At 44.6% G+C, this 19,629-nt stretch overlaps 1 protein-coding gene across 1 annotated transcript in view; it reads right to left on the reverse strand.

Moving 5' to 3' along the window:
- The window catches only part of TMA16 (translation machinery associated 16 homolog), a 35,189-nt gene extending 15,902 nt beyond the window's left edge, over positions 1 to 19,287 (reverse strand). Inside the window, exons 1-4 of the mRNA XM_051831709.2 lie at positions 19,120 to 19,287; positions 12,534 to 12,646; positions 7,384 to 7,421; positions 6,021 to 6,105 (exon numbers count right to left, since the gene is read on the reverse strand). Of these exons, the coding sequence (XP_051687669.2) occupies positions 6,021 to 6,105; positions 7,384 to 7,421; positions 12,534 to 12,646; positions 19,120 to 19,122 (239 nt within the window). The 5' untranslated portion in view covers positions 19,123 to 19,287. The remainder of the gene's footprint in view (positions 1 to 6,020; positions 6,106 to 7,383; positions 7,422 to 12,533; positions 12,647 to 19,119) is intronic.
- Between the last annotated feature and the right edge of the window lie 342 nt (positions 19,288 to 19,629).

The raw sequence follows: 19,629 nt of genomic DNA on the forward strand, positions 1-19,629 counted from the left end.
TATGAAGAGAGAAAACCTAAACAGACCCATAACCAAGACAGGCATTGAATCAGTGATAAAGACCCTCCCAACAAAGGAAATCCAGTACCAGATGCCTTCACTCCTGAATTCTACCAGACATTTAAAGAAGAACTAACTCAATTCTGCTCAAGCTATTACAAACAACTGAAAGGGAGGGAATCCTCCCAAACACCTTCTATGAAGGCAGCAACACCTTAATTCCTAAACCCTGAAAAGATAACAGAGCAAGGGAACTACAGACCAATTTCTGTGATGAACATAGACACAAAAATTCTTAACAAAACTCTAGCCAATTGAATTCAACAACACATCAGAAAGATCACTCAACTGGACCAACGAGATTTATCCCTGGTTCAGGGATGGTTCAACATTTGCATCAATAAATATGATATATCACATTAACAAACTGGAGAACAAAAACCATAGGATCATCTCAATACATGCAGAGAAAGCCATTTGATAAAATACAACATTCTTTCATAATAAAAACCTTAAGCAAACTGGGTATAGATGGAACATTCCTCAACACAATCAAGGCAGTTTGACAAATCCAAAGCCAGCGTATTTTTGAATAGGGAAAAGTTAGAAACATTCCCACTAAGATTCAGAACAAGACAAGGATGCCCAGTCTCACCATTGCTATTTAATATAGTCCTGGAAGTTTTAGGTAGAACCCTTAGGGAAGAAAAAGAAATCAAAGGGATACAAATTTCCTATTTGCAGATGACATGATCCCATATATACAAGAATCAAAAGATTCCACTAAGAGACTATTAGAACTTATTTTTAGATCCTTCCACTTTACCAAACTCTGACACAAAAAACAATAGCCTTTGTATATACAGACAATGTCATGACTGAGAAAGAACTTCTAAGATCAATCCATTCACAGTAGCTACAAAAAAATTAAATATCTTGTAATAAATTTAATGAAAGACATCAAATATCTCTACAATGAAAATCACAAAGCATTAAGGGAAGATACAGATGACACAAGAAAGCAGAAAAATCTTCCATGTTCATGGATTGGAAGAAACATTTTCATCAATATGTCCATACTACTGAAAGCAAGTGATAGATTCAATGTAATCCCCATCAAAATACCAATGACATTCTTCTCAGATCTAGAACAAAACCATGCTGAAGTTCATATGGAAACACAGGAGACCCCAAATAGCTAACAACAAAAACAAAGCAGAGGCATCACAATACCAGACTTCAAGACATGCTAAAGGACACAACAGCCTGGTGCTGCCAAACAGATGGACAGACAAATGGAACAGAATATAAGCTCCAGAAATCAATTCATGCATCTATATAAGCTCCAGAAATCAATTCACGCATCTACAACCAACTTAGCTTAGACAAAGGAGCCAAAAATCAATCCCTGGAGCGAGGACAATCTCTAACAAATGGTGCTGGGAAAATGATCTCCACACGATATTGGAATATGGGATGCCATGCTGTATTACCGTGTGCTTATCAATAAATTCCCAATATTAATAAGGCTGTGTGGGTTCTTGCCTAATATTCAGAGAAGAATTCTGAATTCCAGGATACATGAGTGAGGCAGCATAAGTTTTAAGGTTTTTAGTCAGTGGGAGAAATACATAGGAGAGTGAGGGCCCTAAAGACTAGAGAGAGAGAAATCTGGATTCATCCCAAGTACCAGGAGCCAGTCATGTGAAGGAGCACGTAGGCCAAGAAGCATGGGGCGGGTGGCCCAAAGGCCACGCACCTTGGAGGCACAGGGCAGCATGAGTCCACAATGGTTAAAGGCCAAAATAAAGGGCTAGCCTTCAAACTATGTCCAAAGGGGAATGATTAAGTAACCTGATTGGCCAGTCAGCACACAGATGTGGCCAGGTAGGGGCATGAGGTGTGGTCTTCCAGCTCAAACTTGATCAATTTTATCCTGCATGCCTGCCTACATTACACATGCAAAATATGAAGTAAGACCCCTACATAAAGTCACCTTACAAAAAAAAAAATCTACTCAAAGTGGATCAAAGATGTAGATCTAAAACCTGATACCATCAAATTACTACGGAACACTGGGGAATCCTTGCAAGACATTAGCATACATGGATTCTTAGAAGAGACCACAGCAGCACAAACAAAGCCAAAATCCACAAATGGGATTACATCAAGCTGAAAAGCTTCTGTATTGCAAAAGAATCACTCAGCAAAGTAACGAGGTAACCCACAGAATGGGAGAAATTATTTGCAAAGTATGCAACTAATAAAGGATTAATAGCCAGCTTTATAAAGAGCAAGAAACTCAACAGTAGCAAAACAACCCACTCATTATTAAATGGGCAAAGGACTTAAACAGGTATTTTTCAAAAGAAGAAATTCAAATGGCCAACAGACACATAAAAAAATGCTCAGGATCACTAGCCAACAGGGAAATGCAAATCAAAACCACAATGAGATTTCCCCTCACCTCAGTGAGAATGCCTATCCTACAGAAGTCAACAAACAAATGCTGGTGAGGGGGAAAAAAAAAAAAAAAGGTATTCTAATCCACTGGTGGTGGAATGTAAACTGGCCCAGCCACTTTGGAAGACAACAGGGGGATACCTCAGAAATCTGAATACAGATCCAGCCATCCCACTCCTGAGAATTCACTCAAGTGAAAATAAATCAGTATATCAAAGTTATCTGTACCTCCATGTTCACTGCAGCTCAATTCACAATGGTTAATCAACCCAGATGTCTGTCAACTGAATACTACACAAATTATTGTACACCATGGAATACTACTCAGTGATAAAAGAATGAAACCTTGTCATTTGCAACAAAATGGATACAACTGTAAAACATTATACTAAGTCAAATAAGCTAGTCCCAAAAAGACAAATACCATATATTTTCCTTGATCCATGGGAACTAATAGAGTATCTAAAAGATTATCTATAGAATTGTAACTGATACTTTGAGACCCAATGACTTTGAACAGCCCTCATCTTGACTGTTGAGGAAGTTTTTTCCCCATACTATTTATTGAAGCCAGTGTAGGATTAAATTTTTTTTTTTTTTTTTTTTTTTTGGACAGGCAGAGTGGACAGTGAGAGAGAGACAGAGGACAGAGACAAAGGTCTTCCTTTTCCATTGGTTCACCCCCCTCCCAGGCAATGGCCGCTGTGGCCAGCGCACTGTGGCCGGCACACCGTGCTGATCCAAAGCCAGGAGCCAGGTGGTCTCCCATGCGGGTGCAGGACCCAAGGACCTGGGCCATCCTCCACTGCCTTCCCGGGCCACAGCAGAGAGCTGGACAGGAAGAGGAGCCACCAGGACAGAATCCGGCGCCCCAACTGGGACTAGAACCTGGAGTGCCAGCACCGCAGGCGGAGGATTAGGAGGATTAGCCTATTGAGCCACGGCGCCAGCCTGTAGGATTAATCTTGCATGTGTAAAGCTAATTGAAAATGGATCTCAGTAAAAGATAATGGGAATAGGAAAGGGAGGAGGAAGAAGCGTGAGAGTACAGGTAGGATTGAGGGTAGGGTTGGAACAATCACTGAATTTCTAAATTTATATATATGAAATACATAATGTTTGTATACCTTAAATAAAAGGTTTCTAGGTAAAAAAATAAATCTAAGTGCACATCTGGTCTGGTAAAGATCTTGTTGCCAGTGGGATGCTTTTAAGGGTCTTGAGGCGATTCAAGGCATCACATGAGAAGGGAACCATGCAAGCAAGAGAGCTGAACTGGCTTTAATAACAAACCAGTAACTGATAAATCCATAAATGGATTAATCCATTATAAGCTCATACCCTTATTACCTAATCTTTTCTTAGAAGTCCTCCCCATACCTTACAATAAAGATTATATGTCAGCGTGAGTTTTGATGGTGGGGACTTTCAAAGTATAGAAATAACAAGGTGCTCCAGCTCACTAGTTACCATTTGAGATATTAATGGTCTAATTATTGAGAACATAAAGAAATGGTAAAAATATCTAATGTTTAAAAATTTCCATGAAATTTCATAAATGCTACTACATTGGCGGGCACACGCACATACACACACACACACACACGAATGATATACTACTATAATTAATGATCTGTGATTACTTTAACATTTACTTCATAATGGAAGAAGTGGAAATGGTCATTTTTCAATTCGATTGTCATTTATAGCTCTTGTCTATATTCCCACTGAAACAGCGTCTGCTTTTTACTTGTTAAACCTATTTGCTGAAATATTAAGCCTATTTAATGTAATTTAAAAACATGTTATCTCAAAAACAGTAAATGACAAAAACAGCGAGTGACTGACGGGGGGCACGCGATACAGAGAAGGAAAAAAGGGTGAGAAGAGGGAGGAAGGGGAGGGAGGGAGGATGGGAATACCATTATGTTCTTAGAATTTTATGTACAAATCACATTGAATCTGTTAAAAACAAATTAAAAATTAAAAAAAAAAATACCTAGAACAGACTTGCCAGATGATCCAGCAATCTCACTACTTGGTATGTACCAAAAAGACATGAACATACTATATCGAAGAGGTATCTGCACCACCATGTCTATAGCAGCACTGTTCACAACAGCTCAAGTTTGGAACAACCAAGGTGTCCATAGATGACTGATCACAAAGATGTGGTATATACATACCATGGAATATTATTCAGCTATGAAAAAGAATGCTATTCCATTTGCAGTAAAATGGATACTACTGGTGAACATGTTGAGTGAAACAATCCATACACCAAAGACAAATACCACACATTCTCCCTTATATGCGATAGCTAATATTAAACACACACACACACACACACACACACACACAAGAAATGCCTGTGTTACCAGCACTGTTGCTAGTATGGTTTTGTCAAACTTTATCTCTTTTTCAAACTAATGGTTCAGAATGTTATACTACTATAGTTTTCATGATCTGATTACTTTAAAATTTATTATGTATAAGAGAAGTAGTCATTTTCCCATGAAATGACTGTTTATAACCATTGTCTATGTTTCCACTAAAATAGGGTCTTTACTTTGTTAAACTTCATTTAGGGAAGTAGTAAGCTTTTATACTATAACATAAATTTAAAATGTTATTTCAAAAACTAAAAAAAGTGAAAAGGAAGGAAAATGGGAGAGAGCAGGAGGGAAAGAGGATCATTATGTTCTCAGGATTGCATCTACAAACCATATTGAACCTGTTACACGCTAATTAAAACTTAAAATTTCAGAGTAAATCAATTTGTCATCACCCTGCCTCACCCACCCCAACCAAACTCATTTCATCCCCGGGGCTCTGTACCTCAGGAGACAGCACCATCATTTATTCAGCTGTCTAGGCAAGGAAATAGATGCCATCTTTTCTAAGCTTTTAGTGAAGACTGAGACTTCCACCTTCCTGGGGATCGTTCCCAGGCCACCGTCACCTCTTGCCTAGGTCGCTGCAGTGGCCTGTCAGTGTTCTCCCCGCCACAGTGTGTTCCCTCTCAGGACTCGTTTTCATTCTTGGGACTGATCTTTCTAAAGTTCGAACAGGAACATCTCAGGGCCTGATGCAAAAGCCTCCTGTGGCTACTAATGTCCTTAGATAAGGTCCACACTCTGATTCGACGGACACCGAGATCTTGCATAAGCTGGCTGTCCATGATTGTGCTTGCCACACCATCCTCTCTCAACTTACTACTCCAGTCACATTAAACATCTGGAAATCACCAAGTACATTTTCTTTGCTCTCACCTCTGTGCCCTTAGGATACTTTTGTCTTGGGTTAGAGACTGCAAATTACTTCACCTCACTCTACGAACCTCTGCCTACGTGGTGCCAATGTCAGAGACACTCCTGTAGGGAGTCTTTGCTGACTCAGGAGGTTATAACCTGCTGAAGTGGCCAAGCCAGGACCCGACAGAGCCCATTTGCTTTTCTACGCATCCAGGATAGGACTCTGTTTCTTCCAGACCCAGGCTGGGAGATCCGGGAAATTACCTTTCTTGTCACATCGCTCCTAATGTGCCCAGCATTTACCTTTCAATTAAGTTACAAGCATCCTTCTTTGAGTATTTCACCTTCTGGGGATCCAGATGACTTTGAAACCACTGAAGTTTTTCTCCTGTAAACAACAGCGCCAAGGTAGTTTAGCACCACAAGACATCATTTAAGCCAAGAGGCATTATTCATAATTCTCAACATCAATATACAACAGACATACTTCCAGTTAGGTATAAAGTCATGTAAGGGCTCAAAGGGAATTAAAGCAGATTGACGAAAACTGTCAATTTTATGGATGGATGGCAACAATACTCTTCTTATTTGATATAGATACAAAAGTTTTAAAAAATATGAAGTTTCACAAATTTACAAGAGGACAGAATTATCAAATGTGAAAACCTGATTAGTATCTGCTGAACAGCCAATAAGCTGCAGGCACTATGCTAGAGTTCTACAACCCTATGAGGATTAGTATAGTATTACCCCCTTTACAGATAAGTGATCAAACAGCTTCACAGAGCCACCAAGTTAATAAACACATGAAAGCTGCAACAGCTACCAGGTCCTGTGGAAAGTGTCTGACACACACTGTAACGGGCCAGCAGAACTCATCCTTGAGTAAATCTGACCATGGATTAAGCTGCCATCTGCAGCGCTGGCATCCCTCATGGGCACCGGTTTGTATCCTGGCTGTCCCACTACCAATCCAGCTCCCTGCTAATGGCCTGGGAGATGCAGATAAAGTTCCCTGCTCTGTCCTGGCCCAGCCCTTTGAGGAGTCAATCAGCAGATGAAAGGTACACCTTTCCCTGCCTCTGCCCCCGCAACTCTTTCAAATAAATAAGTTTTTAAATTAAAAAATCTCAAGAAGCAGCCTTGCCCAGCATACAAAACTCCAAATAAAAATACTATTCTATCACCTGGGGAAACACTAAAGATGATGGTTCAAAAATCCTTAATTTTTGAAATACAGACTTAAAGTCATTTTTTTAAAAAAAGCTCTCATTAGTAAAAACAATACATTTAACCAAAAATTCAAAATAAGACAGACACTGAGATACACAAAGATGTCTGTGTCCACATCAGTTAACATGAACCACTGTTACCATAATACCTAGGCCATGACTTCCACAGCCCAAAGGTTAGGAATCAATATTTAAACTTCAGATAGCCAGATGCAAGTAGACAGGTAGCTACACAGATAAACTCAATACAACACTGAACTAGAAACCATTAACTTTCATCCTCATAGTTGAATGACTGATTTATTTCATTTGGCAATCTGGTAAAGAAAATTCACTTCAATAAAAGTAGTACTTCACTATGGGAATAAAAAGAAAGAAAAAAGTCCGAAATTCACGATGCTCTAATTAGAATTCCAATACATAAACCCACTTACCAATAAGGTTAAGACGCAAAGCCTTTTCATTCTTCAATCTTGGAATAAAAAGTACATAGATGTTAGAAAAGATGCAAAGCAAGTTTTATAAATCTGTCAAAAACAAAAACCTGCCCAAAGAGCTTTAATACAAAGAGCATACTTTCACAAAGATGAATTTTATTTAAAGATTTATTTATTTGAAAGCCAGAGATACAGAGTCAGGCAGAGACAGAAAACTTCCATCTACTGGTTTACTCTTGAAAGGGTCACAACCGGCCAGCGCCACGGCTCACTAGGCTAATCCTCTGCCTGTGGTGCCAGCACCCCGGGTTCTAGTCCTGGTTGGGGTGCCGGTTCTGTCCCGGTTGCTCCTCTTCCAGTCCAGCTCTCTGCTGTGGCCAGGGAGTGCAGTGGAGGATGGCCCAAGTGCTTGGGCCCTGCACCCCATGGGAGACCAGGAGGAAGCACCTGGCTCCTGGCTTAGGATCGACACAGCACCAGCCATAGCAGCCATATGTGGGAGTGAACCAACAGAAGGAAGACCTTTCTCTCTAACTCTGCCTGTCAAAAGAAAAAAAAAAAAAAAAAGAAAAAGAAATGGCCCAGCCCTAGTGGTTGCGGCCAGGCCTAAACCAGGAATTTCTTCCAGTTTCCAACAAGAGTGCAGGGCCCCAAGCACTTGGGCCATCTTCTACTGCTTTCCCAGTCGCATTAGCAGGGAGCTCAATTGGAAGTGGAGCAGCCAGGAGTTGAACTTGTGCCTATATGGGATGCCAGCAACCTAACCTACTATGCCATGACTGCAGACACTTAAATACTGCATACCATGCTTCTCTTTTGTAAAATAGATTTATTTATTTGAAAGTCAGAGGTACACAGAGAGAGGAGAGGCAGAGAGAGAGAGGGGTCTTCCATCCGCTGGTTCACTCCCCAGATGGCCGCAACAGCCGGAGCTGCACCGAACCGAAGCCAGGAGTTTCCACCGGCTCTCCCACGTGGGTGCAGGGGCCCAAGGACTTGAGCCATCCTCTACTGCTCTCCCAGGCCATAGCAGAGCTGGATCGGAAGAAGAGCAGCCAGGACTAGAACCGGCGCCCATATGGGATGCCGGCACCTCTGGCCAGGGCGTTCACCCGCTGCGCCACAGCGCCGGCCCCCACGCTTCTCTTTTAAACAAAGTGTTACCTGTGAACTTTTTTTTTTAGGCCCTCGATGTCTCAAGAAAGCCTAATTTCAAGAATGTAAGAGTCTGGCCGGCACCGTAGCTCACTAGGCTAATCCTCTGCCTGCAGCGCCAGCACCCCGGGTTCTAGTCCTGGTCGGGACGTCGGATTCTGTCCCGGTTGCTCCTCTTCCAGGCCAGCTCTCTGCTGTGGCCAGGGAGTGCAGTGGAGGATGGCCCAAGTGCTTGGGCCCTGCACCCGCATGGGAGACCAGGAGAAGCACCTGGTTCCTGGCTTCAGGATCGGCGCGCCAGCCGTGGCGGCCATTTGGGGGTGAACCAACGGAAAAAGGAAGACTTCTCTCTCTCACTGTCCACTCTATCAAAAAAAAAAAAAAAAAAGGCAATGTAAGAGTCTGGTTGGATTAGAAATGCTGTGGCGGGTTTTTAAACTGTGGAACACGTGTTCCCAGTGCAATGAGCACCTTCTAGATGCCTTCTGGTCTTGGCGGCCCCTTTTAAACTTCAACAAAACAGACAAAAATAGGATACTTACTTGAAAAGAATTATGACAAAAGGAAAAAATCTATTCTCAGAAACAGTGTAGGAAACAAGACTGCTCTTACTGATCTTCTACATACTCATCCATTCAAGACACTACTGGACACCATCTTTGCCCAACTTCACACTAGCCCCTAGGGATACAGCAACAAACTCAAAGATCTACTCTCAGGATTTTTCCGAGGTGACGGAATAGGGAGGGCGTTTACTGCTCTAGTCTAGGGGAAGATAGTTTAAAAAAAAAAAAAAAGTACAGAGTGCAATTTCAGAGAAGAGTTAGGGAGAAATTCCAGAGGAAACGCCACACAATTTATAGACACTGTGGACCTACGCGGAGGGCGTGGATGTGTACAACTCTGGATCCCTGGAGCTCAGAGCCTCAGAACCAGCTTTGGAGAGTGAAGCAAGGCCAGACTGTAGCAGCCCAAACCACTAAGTTGCATGAAGAGCCTGGCATGAGTTCAGCTTGGAGCCTGTGGGGGACAGTGTACCCCACAACTTAGAAGAGGAAAAAAAGGGGAGGTGGGCACATTTCTCTCTCCCCCACCAACAGGCACTGGTGTCCTATAACTACCAAGAGAGCGCGGGCGCCATTTTGGACAGACCTAACAGCTGTGCCAGCTCATTCCCGACAGGAGACACCGAGTCTGGCTGAGAGAACTCATGGGCCTGGGTGCTCGCGACTGTGGAAGCCTGATGTGCCAGGACTGAACACTGTGGCTGCATGGGAAGGTGCTGGATGTAACCGGGACCTTGGGCAGTCAGTGGGGGGCTCCCCGATTCCATGGGGAGGGTCACTGCAGTGGAACCCATGCTCACACCAAGGACAGCAGCAATCCTTTGGGTGGTTCTTGTGGCAGCGCTGGCTGCTCAGTATTGTACCCACTGGGGCTAGCACCAAGGCAGTGGTCTCTTCTGAGGAGAGCAGGTGAGTGTGAGAATACATTGACAGAGCAGAGAAAAAACAAGAATAAGGAAGACAACATGACACCCCACCCCAGTTAGAATGGCTTTCATACAGAAATCAACAAGCAACAAGTGCTGGCGATGATGTGGGGAAAAAGGTACCCTAATCCACTGTTGGTGGGAATGCAAACTAGTAAAACCACTATGGAACACAATTTGGAGACACGTCAGAAATCTGACTATAGTCCTACCATATGACAGCCATCCCACTCCTCAGAGTAACATCAACAAATGAAAGTCATCAGCACCTCTGTGTTTATTGCAGCTCAATTCACAATAGCTAAGAAAAGGAATCAACCTAAATGCCCATCAACCAAAGACTGGATTAAAAAAAAAGAAAAAAAAAAAAAAAAAAAAAAACTATGGGATATGTACTCTATGGAATACTGCTTAGCAGCCAAAAACAGAAAGAAAAAAAAAATCAAACCCAGTTATTTGCAACAAAATAGATGAATCTGGAAAACAACATACTTAAATAAGTCAGTCCCAAAAGGACAATAACCATATATTCTCCCTGATCTGTGATAACTGAGCACCTAAAAGGTAATCTGTAGAAGTAAAACTGACACTATGAGAAGCAATTACTTAAAGAGGCCTTGCCTTGACTATCAAGGAACAGTTTATTATTTCATTTTATTTTTTCTACTTAATACCATTGGTTGAACTCTTTACTTAATATAGAATTAATCATAAGTGTATTAAGTCTATTGAAAATAGATCCCAGTTAAAAATAAGAGTGGCAATGAGAGAGGGAGGAGCTGTACAGATAGGCACGCATTCCCCCAGAATTACCCCTAAGGGTGAAGCTAAAAACTTGCCATGGGACTCCAAATCTCATTAAGTTGGATGGCACTAATCCCATCTTATGTGATAAAGTGATCATATTAAGTGTGGAATTGACCATATAGGTATAACTAAATGTCAAAGGGATCACATAAATATGACCAAAGGCCAAATAAGACCATGGTGAAGTATATGAGGGAATTTCAAAAAGTTCATGGAAAGGCAAACTATTTTGATGCAATGGAAAGGTAAAGTTTATTTTGATGTAAAAGTATTTTTTGAAATCCATGAATAATTTTTTCAATGTTTACATTTTCCATGAACTTTATAAAGTTCCCTCATACAGAGCTACAGCAGCATTTTTTAAAAGCATTTATAAGTCTTTTTAGAATTTGGGAAGCTTTTCCAGAGTAGGTAATCTTCAGGCTAAGACCTGAGCATGCAGAAAAATTATTCCAGATTTTAAAAAAAAAAGGGGGGGGGGGCGGGGGGGCTGGAAAGGGAAGCAAAGGAATAGAAAAAGTGGTGATGACTTAATTGTGTACTCCATAGGGGTGTCAGGTTCCAGGCTCCAATCTGGTTGAGGCCCCAGCTGTTGTAGGTATGTTATAGTGAACCAGCAAAAGGGAACTCATTCTCTTCCTCCCTCCCCATCTCTCCCCCAGTCAATCAATGGATGGGAGAATCCTCTGTGTGTGTGTGTGTGTATATATATATATATGTCAGCCTTTTTTTTTTTTTTTTTTTTGGACAGGCAGAATTAGAGAGAGAGAGAGAAAGGTCTTCCTTCTGTTGGTTCCGCCCCCAAATGGCCACTACGGCCGGCGCGTTGTGCCGATCTGAAGCCAGGAGCCAGGTGCTTCCTCCTGGTCTCCCACGCAGGTGCAGGGCCCAAGGATTTGGGCCATCCTCCACTGCCCTCCTGGGCCACAGCAGAGAACTGGACTGCAGCAACCAGGACAGAGTCTAGCACCCCGATCGGGACTAGAACCCGGAGTGCCGGTGCCACAGGCGGAGGATTAGCCTAGTGAGCCGCGGCGCCAGCCAATGTCAGCCTTTCAAATAAAAATAAATTCTTTAAGAGGCAAGCCTTGTTTAAAAAAAAAATCATTGACTCTATTCAACTTGTCTTCATTTCTGAGCCTCACTTGTAGGATCCTCCTCCTTTTCCCCATCTCTAATGGCAGCAGGCCTCTGGATTCAATCCCTGTTCCCATCTGGTTACTCATAAGGTGATCTTTCCCAGTCTCATGGCTTGAAATTCCACAGGGAAGCCAACGGTTCCTAAATTTGTGTCAACATCCCTAACCTATCTCCTGAACACTGGGCCCAAAATATCCAACTGTGTCTCTCATTTGTCTATATACAGTAGACGCCTAATCTAACAATGGCTCATCCCCTCCCAGCTCCCTGCTCCAATTCAACTTCAGAAGCCTCCCAAGACTGTCCACTAAAACAGAACCCCTCCCTTGAGCACCGTCCCATGAGCTCTCTCAATTTCCTTTGATGCACCCTGGTTTTAGACAGGCTCTGTAAAAGCAGAGTGCCTCGTTCAGTTTTGTCTTCAGCGCACAGAGCATACACAGCAGATATTAAAGGAAGACAGGACAGTATTGAGGAAGGCAAACATGTCTGAACAATAAATATACAAAGGCCTTTATAGCAACATATAACACAATGCTAAAAAGACACTTACTTTTCCTTTTTTTCTTGCTTGTGGGACTCTCTTGTAATCTGAGCAGCTTTCCTACTGTATGGATGGACGACTTTTTTCTCTCGCCCTGCACCTTTTCCCTTCAGTGCTTTAGGCTAAAAGGCAGGAAAACACTGTGACATATACAGACATACATGACGCCAGTTACACATTTTCTTCAGAAATAAACTGTAATAACAGTAAAGTAACAAAAAATACAGTGTGCCAGAAATGCTACACTAGGCATGAGGTAAGCCAGGCTTTCTAGTAGTCTTCAGTTCCACTAATAACAACTACATTCAGAACTACTCTTCCATGATAGGACAAAAAGAAATAGAAAAGGAGTCAAGCTCAGCTCTTCAACTGCTCGATCTTCAAAGAAGGTACAGAGAACACAGAGAGTGGGGAGACTCGGAGCTGAAAATTCACATTACAATTAAGAGGAAGGAGGCATAATGAACAGAGGGAAATTTGATTACAGGCGTTGCCCATGAAAGGGAGAGACAGTGAACCAAACAGAAATCAAGGGTGTGCTCACGGTCTATTCAAATTATGAACACAGCAATCAAAAAGCACCTCAAAATTAGCACATCCAAATGCAAACAAAACATGTTTCCAACCAAGCCTTCTGCCAGTTAGGTAGGTCACAATACCTTCAGGCCCCAAACAAGACTCATCATTTTTTTTATTCCTACACAAAACTCTGCCTTACCCCACCTGTATTATTTAGGGATCAGGTTTGAATCTCTATAATAGAAGCCCGAAATAATAGTGCCTTTACCCAGCTAGTTTAGTTCTCACCTACAACAAAGAGTTGGAGGCTCTATTCTGCAAAACCCTCAGGGATCCAGGCTCCTTCTATCTTGTTTTCTACATACTTTAAGCTATAATCTTTAGAGTCAAGATAGCTGCACTACAGCCAATGAAAAGCTCTACAGTCCAGCCCGTCAAAATAGCCAAGCAACATGGAAGGCATAGCCCATCTTCTGAAGGCCATGATTTAGGAACATGTACAGTCTTTGGCTCACGTCTAAAATTTAGTAATAAAGTAGACCAGTAAATACAATCTTTAGTCTAAAATAAAAATTGGACACACAGGGGTGGAATAGGAAGAAGGGAGATGTGATAAGGATATTTTGAGAATAAACTCTACCTTGCAAACATGAATCTGTGAAGAAAAGGGTTATGAAAGAATAGAAGAATATAATAAGGGATTGCTGGCAGCCTCTAGTGTACTTAGCCCTCAAAACTACCAAGTGTGCTAGAATCTTCCTTTCATAACAACTGTCATGATCGCCTTGAGCCAGTCCTCATCCTTCAGGATACCCTTTAGGTTCTCTTGGCTAGACCTTTTTTCAATGAAGTCACAGAGCTTCTCTTAAAATAGTAGTTGTGCAAACCTTTCTCCACTAAAACAGTCCCACTAACATTATAGTTAGGTTCTAATCCTTTAGTACCGAAAACTATCCCCGACTTGCTTCTCTAGCGTTCTTTCAAACTCCTCCACTAAAGACCCTTCAGCCACTTTTAGTGAACTCAGCATTCAGAACACACTGTGACATGTCCTAACTTTAGGCTGCACGTGGCTCTAACTGCCTGCAAAACCCTTTTCCTTACCTGCCCTTTGATAAAATGCAGCTCAAAATCATTTCTGTTGTAAAACTCTAGGCAGAATTAAAATGACCAATTCTCACTCACAATATTTATTTCTTTAACAACTATTCAGAGTGCTCTGGTCACTTTGATAAAACTCAGAATATATGTCCAAGTCTGAAACCCGAGGTGCCACTGGAAGTTGGTTAGTGGTACAGGGGAATAAAGAGTAGAAGCATCACAAACAACAAATTATGTATGCTTTTGTGTGTCTCTCTGCAGCACACGGTGGGTGGAGGAGAGAAAGAGGCGTAAAGTATTTTGAGCCGAGTCTACCCCGGAAACACATAGCACATAAAACTTTCAGATTCTGTGGTAGGCTGCCACTAAGATATCCCAGTAAACCCCGCCTTCTGAGAAATCATGTCCTTTTGTAATTCCCCCAGCCTCGCATTCGGTATGGGCTAGAACCTAATAACTCATTTTTTAACAAAATGTTATTTGAAGGCAGGGCAATACAGAACCAGAACAAGCGGATGAAAGATCTCTCTAACAGCTGGACTAGGCCAGGCCAACATCAGGAGCCCAGAATCCCACCCTGTCTCCCAAGTGGGTGGCAGGGACCCAGTGCCGTAAGCTGTCACTTGCTGCTTTCTAGGGTGTGCATTAGCAGGAACCTGGAACTGGGAGCAAAGCTGGGCCTTAACACTGATATGGGTTGCAGCATTCCCAATAGGAACTCATCTGCTGCACCAAATGTTCACCCTTGCAACTCACTTTCAATCAGAATTTTGTAAACATAGGATTTCAGTGCCAAGACAGACTATAATAGGTCTCTGGCTTTGAGTTGCTCAATCTTTCTTGCTTTATCTCTTGGCTCACTCTGATACAGATGAGCTGTCATGGCCCTCATGACAAGTAACTGAGGGAGGCTTCCAGTTAATAACCAGTGAAGAACAGAGGCCCTAAGGTAAGTGTTAGCTCAACAGTTAACAGCTGGTCAGGACACCTGACTCCCACACCACAGCACCTAGGCTCCACCCCTTGGCTGGGCTTCCGATTTCAGCTTCCGTGCTAGTATACATCCCGAGACACAGCAGTGATGGCTCAGCTATTTAGATTCCTACTACCCATGGAGGAGACCTGGACTGAGTTCCAGCTAAAGGGCCAGAATTGGGGGAGTTAACCAGTGGGTAGAAGCTCTGTCTCCTCTCCTCCCCAAAGGGGGAAAAAAAAGAGCGAGCGAGCGGAGGTCCTCAGTGCAGCAGTGCACAGGGTGCCGAGTCTCACGGAACCAGGCGCGCCAGCTAGCAGTGCACCTCTCCTCTCCTCTAGGGCAGTGCCCCGGACCACAGGATGACACCTTCCCTGCAAGCTTGGGAGAAGCCCTGAGGCAGAAGTCACCCCACAGAAGCTGAGCCAGTAAAGGTTACTGTTTTAAGCCACTGAATTTTAGGTTAACTCACTACACAGGGACAGATAACACAATACCAAAAATAAAGCAAAGATGTACTCTTTGAAAAGATTATCTTCACTGCACAAATGCTTTAAAAATGAAGACAGTCTCCAAATCCACTAAGACTCAAACTGAAGTTACCTAATTGTTTCAGTAGTACATCCAAGTCAACACAATTCTCCTGTAAAGATTTAAAAAGAACTTAATACACTTTGTATGGGAAAATGGCCAGATAGTTTAGAAAGTCTTGTAGAACTTCCATGACTTACTACAAAGAATCTGAAATAACATTCTGACTCCACTGTAGTTATGGTTCGTTAAATAATTTATTCATGAAAAAGTTACCTGAAAGCCAGATATGAATGATATACATGTATAATACAATTTACTATCTTTCAAAACATTGTTTTTTCAATACATTAAAAAGTTTAAAAATGCTTCAGTGAAAACCTTAAGTAAAACTGTCAAATTTTATTCTAAGCAGTCTGTTCAAGCTAAATAAGCTTCCACAAACCAATTCATCCCCATCAGTCATGGTTTCTCCAGTTATTTTGTACAGCATTCAATGATCCATACCACAATACAAAATGTAAACACAACAAAATTTAAAAAGAAGGCTTAAGGTGTATTTTCTATAGAAAATAAGCATGTTTTCAGAAGCCCCAAATGTGAGGGTGAGCATCCAAACAAGTAAGACACCACTTGGGCCATCTCCATCTCATACTGCAGTGCCCAGTTCACGTCCTGCCTCCACTCCCGACTCCAGCTTCCTGCTAGTGTGCGCCACAGGAGGCAGCACTGATGGCTCCAGTAGCTGCGTTGCTGCCACACACACACCCGGGAGACCTGCAGCCACTTCCTAGATCCTGGTGTCAGCTGAACCCTGTCCCAGCTGTCGCCAGTATTTAGGAAATGTACCACTGGGTGGGAGAGCTCTGTTTGCCTGTCTCTCTCCACTTCAAATAAGAATTCAGAAAGCAAGAAGCCCCAAGTCTTACTTTCAAAGATAAAGCAAAAGTACTGTTTTCACAGACGTAACAGAATGTTTGGAAAAATTATATTCCAGTCAGAAAACCAATACCCCATTAAATGTATGTCTTCCCCACAATTTAAGGCACACAGATATATGTACATTTGAAGGAAAAAAGCCTAAGGCTAAAACCATGCATACAGCTGAGAAAGTTTCTAACATCTTAAACACTAAACACCCTTAAACACCACCAATAAATGACACACAAGTCATTCAACACCAGTGATGAAATGGAAGAATGGGAGGGACTAATGAAAAATCTGCACTCCCCGCCTCCACCACAGTGAGTCTACCGTGATGAACCTTAGCACATTTTCCTCAGGTAACAATGCCAAATAGCTAATGACAACTGGAACTTAGAAGCGATGACATGATTTCACACATAAGCTTCCTAAACCCCAACCACTCATCTACGAATCACTTAAGATTCAAGTGGATTCAAGAATGGAGTCAAGAAAAACCTTTTCAGATCTCACGAAACTTTGCACAGCATTTGCCATTTAGCAAGCTAATCCGCAAGTTCAGTGCTCATTTAGTTAGCCACCTGTTAGCCCAACAGCGGGTCACTTAGACAGCAAGTGTGTCCTATGCGGCTGAAATCAGTTGGAAAACAGTACAACGATGCCCTGGGCGAGCATTCACTGCCACCTCAGTCTGACACTGGGCTTACTGCAGATCTAAGATGTTAAGAGCAAGGATGGTGCTGTGCACGTTAAGCCGTGGCCCGCGACCCAGCCAACCCACTTCCGAGCACCTGTTCAGCCCCTAGCAGCTCTGCTTCCAACCCCACTCCCTCCTCACACCCCTGAGACGGCGGTGTAATGATGGTGCAAGTACTTGGGCCCCTGCTAACATGTGGGAGACCAGGAGGAGTTCCTGGCTCGCGCCTGGCCCGGATCTTGATACTGAGACTATCTGGAGAGTGTATCAGTAAATGGAAGGGTTCTTTCTCCCCCCTGCTGCTCTGCCTTCAAGCAAGTAAATGTTTAAAAAAAAGTACCTCACAAATTTTTTAAATAGCTCATGAACAAACTCTCAAAGGCAAGTTCTACATCTGCAGATTCAACCATTCAAAGACAGAAAATATTTAAAACTAAAGTTGCATCTGTGAACATGTACAGGCCCTTTTCTTATGATTATTCCTAAAAAAATGCAGTCTCACAGCTATTTACAGAGCACGTGCATCGTATTGGGTTTTAAAATAATCCAGCAGTGAGTTAATGCCTATGGGAGGACGCAGGTCACCTGAATATGCAACACCATTCTAGAGAAGGGATTCGAACACCTGCAGGTCTTGGTCTTCTCGGGGGTCCAACCAACCTCTCAGGTGGCCAAGGGTGACCCTGCAGATACTTAACCAATCCTGCCCAGCAGGCATTCCCACAGGAACTGAGCACACGGGTGAAGAGCTGGCAACAGAAGACACCACCACCGATGACGCTGCACCAGAAAAGTGACAGGGCCAGAGACGCACTCACGAGAAAAACAGACGTACACAGACTGACTTTCACATCCAGGCAAGAGGATTCCATACAGTCACTGACAGCGACGCTGGGACAGTCAACAGCCACAGAACAGTGCCTGTCGACCTTTTCCACCGCTCACACGTGATCACGAGACACTGCTCTACTATTCCACTCCGTTAAGAGGAATCACAAGGGGCTGGAAGTCCAGCACCGTGAGCCTGAATTTATAAAGTGTACAATACAGCAAAACACACACACACACACACACACACACAGCTGCAGACAAAGTGACCGTCCATGCCAAGAGGGACAAGGCAGGCAGGCGAGGCCCGCGCTGCGGCCCGCAGCACCGGCACCCACATGGGCTGCGTGGAGCCCCCAGCCGCAGCCACTGCACTTCCCATGCAGCTCCCTGGGCCCCTGCGCCCGGCTGTGTCCCGGCCCAGCTCCGGCCGCTGCAGCCGCCTGGGGAGTGAACCCAAGGATGGAAGACCTCGCTCCTCTGCACTCCGCCTTTCAGTACGTGCAGTGAGAGAGGGAGGGCGGGGGCACTGCACAGCCTGGTGACAGACTGAACCCTGGCAGGGGCAGGTGTACAGTGTCAGCGAAGGCTGCAGCTCCCGAAGTGGCAGGCGTGACTACCGACAAGGGAGAACAGAGACACACACCGCGTCAGAGGGAGCTTTCTGGAGATACGCCCCCCCCCCCCCCACCTGCTCATCGAGGACTGTTATTCATAAAGCGAGTTTAGACACGCTGGCTACTCGCTCCCCCCCACACACACACACCAGACCGCGTCCGAGCCGGGACGGCACCGGGGGCTCAGAGGCAGCCGCGGGCGGGAGCGGGTGCAGCCCGCCGGGTGCATGCGGCCACGCGGGGCACAGGGGTGCCGAGCCGGCGCTGCCAGGGGTTTCCTGAACCGCCCGGACCCCGCGTCAGCGAGCGGCCACACTGCCGCGGGGCAGGTCCCCCCGAGCCCAAGCTCCGCACGCCGGCCCGAAGGGCGCTCGAGGAAACCTCCCCAGCGACATCAGGGCCTACCATCGCGGCGTCCTCGCGGCCGCCGGGGGCCTCCCCGCTCCACGCCTGGGAAATCACGCAGCCGGCACCTGCCGCGGCGGACGCGCCAACTCTGCCCGCGCCAACTACGTGCAGTCGCGGAAGCGCCGGCCGGAAACCGGAAGCCCCGGCCGGCAGCCGGAAGCGGAGGGCCGGATGTGCGTTCTGCTGCACCGTCCCCCGGAAACAGGCGGCCGGTCGTCGTTTTTGGCCCGTGGTGGGCGTTCAAGCCCTCAGCGCCGAGCGCAACCCGCTGTGCGTGCTCGCCAGGCGCGCCGGGAGGAAACCTGGGGCCGGAGCTGCCGACCGCCGAGTGGGGGATTAACCCGGCTTGCAGACGCAGTCTGGCTCAGGGCCTTGTCCTTGCAGTCCCGGCGCAGGGCGGCGAGGTCCTGGGAGGCGTGCGCGCTCCGGGGCGCTCCCTGTGCCTGCGGGCCGAGGCCGCCCCTCCACTCCACCCGGCCACCCTGTCTCCCTGCTCTTCAAGGCCTG

The sequence above is a fragment of the Oryctolagus cuniculus genome, chromosome 8, assembly GCF_964237555.1.
Source record: "Oryctolagus cuniculus chromosome 8, mOryCun1.1, whole genome shotgun sequence".
NCBI classification, from domain to species: domain Eukaryota; kingdom Metazoa; phylum Chordata; class Mammalia; order Lagomorpha; family Leporidae; genus Oryctolagus; species Oryctolagus cuniculus.